The sequence below is a fragment of the Monopterus albus genome, unplaced genomic scaffold (genome assembly GCF_001952655.1).
Source record: "Monopterus albus unplaced genomic scaffold, M_albus_1.0 scaffold8.1, whole genome shotgun sequence".
Lineage (NCBI taxonomy): Eukaryota > Metazoa > Chordata > Actinopteri > Synbranchiformes > Synbranchidae > Monopterus > Monopterus albus.
The window spans coordinates 2,228,382-2,234,976 of NW_018127888.1; the positions used below are offsets into that span (position 1 = coordinate 2,228,382).

Below are 6,595 nucleotides of genomic sequence, written 5' to 3' on the forward strand. Positions count from 1 at the left end.
TCTGCTTGAAGTTAGATTTGTTCTGCTTTGTTGACCTTAGATCTAATAAACCTTATCCATGGTCAAAGAGAGTGTCAGCGAGACAGTGGTCATTGTTTCATCATGTTGCTCTGCTGTACAAAGAACATCCTCCGGGGCATTAATGGGGGTCATAAACTCTGATACGGATATTTGAACACACTGAACTCTAACTGGCCTTGCTCAGACAGGGACACATGCTCTCCCCTGAGGCCATTTTCATGAACAAAATTGGAAAATAGAACTATTGATTACTCTCTGTGTTTAATGTGATTGCCTTGGCTGTGTTTTGTCCATGTTTAAGTTTTTTCTCCCTCTGATATATAAATCGTCACGCTCTCAGTTTACTTTTGTTGGAAAGAGTTGTGCCGGCGTGCTTGTATTTCTGGGGGCTAGGGGAGTAAGTTATTAGTATCAGACTGGAGCTATAATTCTACAGAACCTAAATGTGATCAGGCATCAATTTACAAAAGTGATAAGAAAAACATAATCCTGGCTTAGACTTACTATAAATGGCCTAAATCCAGTCACTGTTTAAAGTGGACTTTTCACTGGTGACAGACAACAACTATGTGGCCTTACAATGTAATAAATTATATCTTAGAGGCTTGTGAAGACTTTACAAAGTAGGCTTTAAGAAGAAGGCAATAAGCGACAGCCATAACACAAAGTACTAGCATAAATCATAACTAAATTCCCAAATTTCTCACAATGAACAATGTGTGTTTACATCTTACGAAGGAAAAACGAAAGTCGGTCATTCCGGAAGAAATACTGCTTACGAAGGAAAAACAAAAGTCGGTCATTCCGGAAGAAATACTGCACATGTAATCACTTTTTATGTCACTGCTATGAATTTGATTACTACTGGCTGTCAGAGGTTGAAAGCCTTGAGTGAATTGTTTCTGAGTAGACCTAATCATCAAGTAACCAACAGATTAAATCAAGGTGTCTGTGTTTACTGTATTACCTTAGCTGGTGCTGCATGGATGCCAGTTTGTTATTGATTGGTTGACGCTTGCACAGCAGTACTTTGGCTCTGTTCCATTTCAAGGCTGAAGTAATTGACACATCGCCTGTTGAGGTGTGTGTGTGTGTGTGTGGGGGGGGAGCTAACAGACCTTTGCAGCTTCTAAGACAAAATAGCATTGATGTTTTCAGGAGCTGAATTGCTGCTGTCCACTCATCTGAGAGGAAGGAGAGAGAGCACTGAAAGCTATGGGCATGGTGATTTGCCCTTAAAGCTGCTGTCCTTGGTGTTACTCTCAGCCACAGTTACTTAAGTACGCTTGGAAACAAGTCAAACTAAACTCCAACACTTCTAATTATGTTTATATTTTGGACTCGTCTTTAGGATTTTAAGTGAATAAGGGCTTAGAAGCAGACACGGTTGGGAGCCACTATTTTAGAGGATTGTTGGCCTCCACCTACATCTCCCTCACCAGCGCTGTTATCAGAAGATGAAAAATGAGGAAGACTATCACAGCCTCCTCTGCATCAGTTATGACAGTTCTTTTGTTTGTTTTATGTCTCTTTACTCCAACTTCATGAAAGTGCAATACTAAAACACTGGAGCACTCCTTTAAGCAAAAACACAAGTTAATGTTTATCACAAGATTAAAACATGCAATTAGTTTAACATTTTACAGTATATGACCTTTCTGAGAATCTACAGCATCTGGCCTTAATTACATTTGTAAAACCTGTCACACAGTGTAACACATGCACATAATAAATATAAGATTGGTAGCTCGTTGTAACAACTGTAAAGCTGTCCATTGTAAAGCAGGGTCATGGCAGTCTGTTGGCGACATCATTTAGGACAGGCCAGGGCAGCGAAAACCTTAATTTCTACACTTTTTATCTTCTGCCATGTTTTGAGTTTTATGTATAACATTTAGTTTTTATGATTTTTACTGTTTTGTGATGTTCATTTTATGTTCCTGCATATCCACATTTTACATTTGTTTGAATCTGTTTGGTTTTGCCTATTTGTTTGGTTTCTTGGTGAAAATGTGAAAACGTGTATTATGTGCAAGTCTGTTCATGGCAGAATAAACCCAAACCAAACCTTGAATGATTTATGAAACCCAGACCCTGCTTTGGAGATCCAGGACAAGCCAGTGTTTGTAGATATTTACTCTTTCAGGCCTTGGAATTTCCAGCAGTGTCACTGCTACCTTGACATGGAAATTTGATTGACAGGTTCAGTCTTCCACCCTTCACTCTGACACCTCTCTGTCTCATATACACACACACACACAAACACACACAGTGGGTGCATGTTCACTCTGTTACAAGACAGTGGGATGTCATTAACTCTGCGAGAGGGGACTTTAATGTAATTAACAGAGAGGAGACAAGAGAAGGGTGGGGAGGCAGTAACAGCGAGGTCGAGTAAATCATCTCACAACCCCTCCACAACAGTCATACACATAAACACAACCCCTATTGAGAAAGTGTGCCTTTAATTAAAAATCCCCCAACTGGCACACACTTGCACACATGTGCACACACTGTACACAAATACCAGTCCAGGTTTCACGCACTCAAGTCAGAACATGCAGGCTTGATTAGTATTAATCGTTATCTCCTAAATGGACAGCTTCTCAATTGTGTTTTTTCCTCGGCTGGCTAATTTCATGAAGAGCATAATTACAGCATTTTCAATTTCAGCCGTCTGCAGAGTTATGAGGCTGACGGTGTATCTCTGCACAGCAGCTGAGAGGACTTGGGTGTGTGTGAGTGAGTGATTGTGTGTCCCAGAGTGTATGTGGATGTACGATTATGGTGATGTGAGTGACTAATACAAAAGAGATTTTTCTGCCAAATCCAAACTGGAAAAGCAGCTAAATCACAACAACTGTGTAAACCTCATCCTTGACAACAACTGTTGTTCAGACAGTGCTGATTAACTGATAATAGCAAGTGAAAATATTAGGATAATGTGAGTGCAAACATTTTGGTGCCATCAAACTGATGCCTGGTCCAAAATGTGCTCAGTAACAGTGTGTTATCTGGTAATCTGATTTACTAGCTGTCTATCTGGTGTGTCTTCCAACAGTAGGAGGATGAAAGGCATGTCGGCTCTGATTAGAGCTGCTGAACTGGCACAGTTCGAGTAGATGTGTGTGTATTTGTGTATTCATGCTCTTGCTTTGGTCACTCTCCAGTAGGGAGATTGGAGCTGTCCTAAGGCAGTGGCCAAGTTCCCATCATTCTCAGCTCCTCTTTCATCTCCCTTAATATCTTCCTCTTCCTCTCAGCAATGTGACTGTTTCCCTTCTGATATCTTCACTTTTATTTCTCACTCAAATGCTCTGTAAACAGCTGCCCCACATATCTATGCACTTCTATGTGAGAACACCTTTTCAGCAAATACAACCTGTATGTGTATTTGGATAGGGGCAGCTCATCAGCAATTCTCTGCCAGCTTTGATAGTAACTTGGAGCCCTGAGGCGCTGTGGCCCCCAGTACTTTGTCACACCCCTATAGGCTACCATTGCCAGTGAAGAGGCTCTGCCTTTTCTGATAATGAGCTCTGTGTCCTTAAAGTTTCCCTTGAGGTGTTGAGCACTGCATGACTGACTTCTGAAACCAACAGGACAACAGCTAAGGTCCTGAGTACACATTATCACTGACAAATAGAGAGTCATTAATTTAGAACTAATAAAATGAAAATGAAATGATGCCCAAGGGGAAAGTTAGTAATCACTTCGGCAGAGCATAAGGTAGTGGGAAGAATGAGACAAATGGAGGGAGTCAGAAAAGTCAGGTAAGTTAGTAGCAAAGTTTTATTCTGCAGGTGAGTGTGTGCATATGCAAAAAGGTATTTTTGACATTCAACATGGAGTATTGAAGACCATAAAGATGTATAATTATGCCAAATAGTCAAACAGTGATGATAACCAGCAAACAAAGCAATAAAGAAATAGCACTGCCGCACCCATATCCTTTGTTTGCCTTCATTAGTTGTAATGGTCCTCCTTCAAGGAGACAGCATTTGTTCTGGCCATAAATCTTCCTCTTCAAAGCCCAATATGATGCGGAGACACATATTTAGCTATCAGTTTAGCGCAGTAATTAGCGTTTGTGAGCTCTGTGCCTCTGCCAAGTGCCAGCCACCTAGCATCTGTTCCTCTGCTGCCACTGGGCCCAGCTCCTCCATCGTCCCTCCCTCCTCCACCAGCCATCTTTTCCCCTCCATGGGAGGCAGGACACTTATAAGGTCTGGAGTGAAGCGATAGGTGGGCAAAAAGGGGAAAAAGAAAACGGCTACAGTGTTCATTTGATTCTTAAAAGAGAGATCCTCCTCCTGCGGTCATTTTGACCCTCTCTCCCAGCTCCCCCATCAGCTACAATTAAATCTTGAGGAGTATTTTGGGCCATCCAGCCTCAGTGGTGGGCATGTGTCATCAGCATATCCTCAGCATATTCACCCTGATGAGAAGCTTTTGCACCTGCCTGTGTATATTGGATTTATTTCTCGCTCCAGCAGTGATGGATTTTCCATTTGCCTATTTTGTACTTTGGTGCACATCGAGACTGTTGCATCTTCTGTCGCTCTCCATTGCACACCGTTTGCTCAATGGCATTTTATGATTTTGCTCTCCCCAGCAAACCATGTTTGTCTATATTGTGGGGCCCCATTTAACTCCAATAAGTCATTGCTCGGGCAATACAAAGGGTAAAGTCTTTATAGCATGCAGGCATTGTCGACACCATCCTTCCTATTCTCTCATTTCTCTCCACCTTCTCTTTCATTATCATTTTGCCTAGAGCTCCTCTGTGGGCCAGTTGTCATTTCAGAGCCCCTGCCCCAACAGGAAGGGAGGGCAAAAGGGGCGGAGGGGATTATGACAGAAACAGGATGAAAGTAGAGAGAAAGGGGAAGGCAGTAGAAAATAAAGTTGCTCTTATCAGAACTTGCCAGGAGCAACGCACGTACAAAGCTTCTCGGGAATCCAATTTAGTCTTTGCTGTTAGTTTAAGTGCTATCAGTGCAATTAGCCGTCACAGGTCAGAGTGTGTGCCCGGCACGTTAAGTGATTTCCTGAAATCCCACTAGTAGATGCGCACGAGGACAACATCTTTACAAGAAAAAAAAAACCTTCTCTTGCCAACTCTACAAATGGTCTTCTTTATATAGCCTTTTAAAAATGTCAGCTGTCTCTTGGCTCTTGTCTTGTCAGCCACTCACTTTTTATTTAAAAGGATTTTGCTCCTCCATATCTCTCCAGGAGAGTGACTTTAAGATGTCATAGTTTTATTTGGCCCTCATGTAAGTCTGTATGTATGTTTTTTTTTCTTTTGGTGAGCTACACAGAATCTTTATATGTTGAGGATAGCAATGTTCTTGGAGTTTTTCACAACAGCAAATAAAAAGCAAGTAGGAAGGTGCATTGAATAGAAAGTGAGCTTGATCTGTCTGGAAAAACAGACCCGGTGTGAGTTGTTGCTGTGCTCGGCCTCTGTCTTTGTTTGTAAATTGTTTTATAACTCTTAAGTGGGAATTACCCGAGGTGAATGAACAGGAGCAAAACCCAGTGAAAGCCTATTAATGCCAGAAATCATGTGGCATTACATTAACCTTTGGGAAGAAGAAAAGAAATGAGGAGGAAAAGAATTTAAAACAAAAAAATGTGTACAATAACAGATAAAACCTAACACTAAGCAAAATAACAATACATACTGTAGCATGACATTAAAAATGCAACACAAAATGTACATTAAAAAGGAAAGTTTGCTGAACTGAAAGACTCTAGCAGCCAGTTGTTTGTCCCTTTCCAATATCCCTAAATCAGTGCAATACTACATTGTCTCCATGTAATCTGCTTTTTGTGTTTGAGTTCTATTACAGTAGTTAACCCAATAAAGCTGCAGACTTAAAAAAAAAACACAAATGTGTCTTTCTGTCATATACTTAACTTAATTTACATACGCACATTCATTTTCCACCTGGATGGGATGCAACTGACTTCCTCTTTCTTCCTCTCCTCTATCTCCTTTGTACCTGGTCTCTAGGGGAGATCTGTGCATTCAACATTCACGGGCTGGAGGCTCCATTCGAGGCAGTGGTTCTTAACGGCACATCTGGTGAGGGCCAGCTGAGGGCCCGCGGCCTGGTGGACTGTGAGTTGCAGAAAGAATACACCTTCATCATCCAGGCTCATGACTGCGGTTCAGGTCCCGGTGGTACAGAAGGCAAGAAGTCCCACAAGTGAGTAAAATGGAAATGAAGGTTCAAACAAAGGGGTCTTTTAAAGTCTGACAGAATACATGTGCAATAACTGTACAGTATATGTATCAGTCACATTTCAGTTTTTAAGTAAAGAGTGGGCTAAATGTATAATATCCAAATGCTCATTTGTGCTTCAGAATGATTGTGAATTTTGACTGCTCAAATTATGTCAGTGAAAAGGAAAGACCACCAAGGACAAGAGAACTTTTCAGAATGCCATCCATCCATCCATCTTCCTCCGCTTATCCGGGACCGGGTCGCTGGGGCAGCAGTCTAAGCAAAGATGCCCAGACTTCCCTCTCTCCAGACACTTCCTCCAGCTCCTCCAGGGGAAT

At 41.7% G+C, this 6,595-nt stretch overlaps 1 protein-coding gene across 1 annotated transcript in view; it reads left to right on the forward strand.

Annotated features, from left to right (window-relative positions):
* LOC109951874 (calsyntenin-2-like) overlaps positions 1-6,595 on the forward strand; it is a 221,980-nt gene that overhangs the window by 127,964 nt on the left and 87,421 nt on the right. Inside the window, 1 exon segment of the mRNA XM_020586609.1 lies at positions 6,044-6,239. Within this exon segment, the coding sequence (XP_020442265.1) occupies positions 6,044-6,239 (196 nt within the window).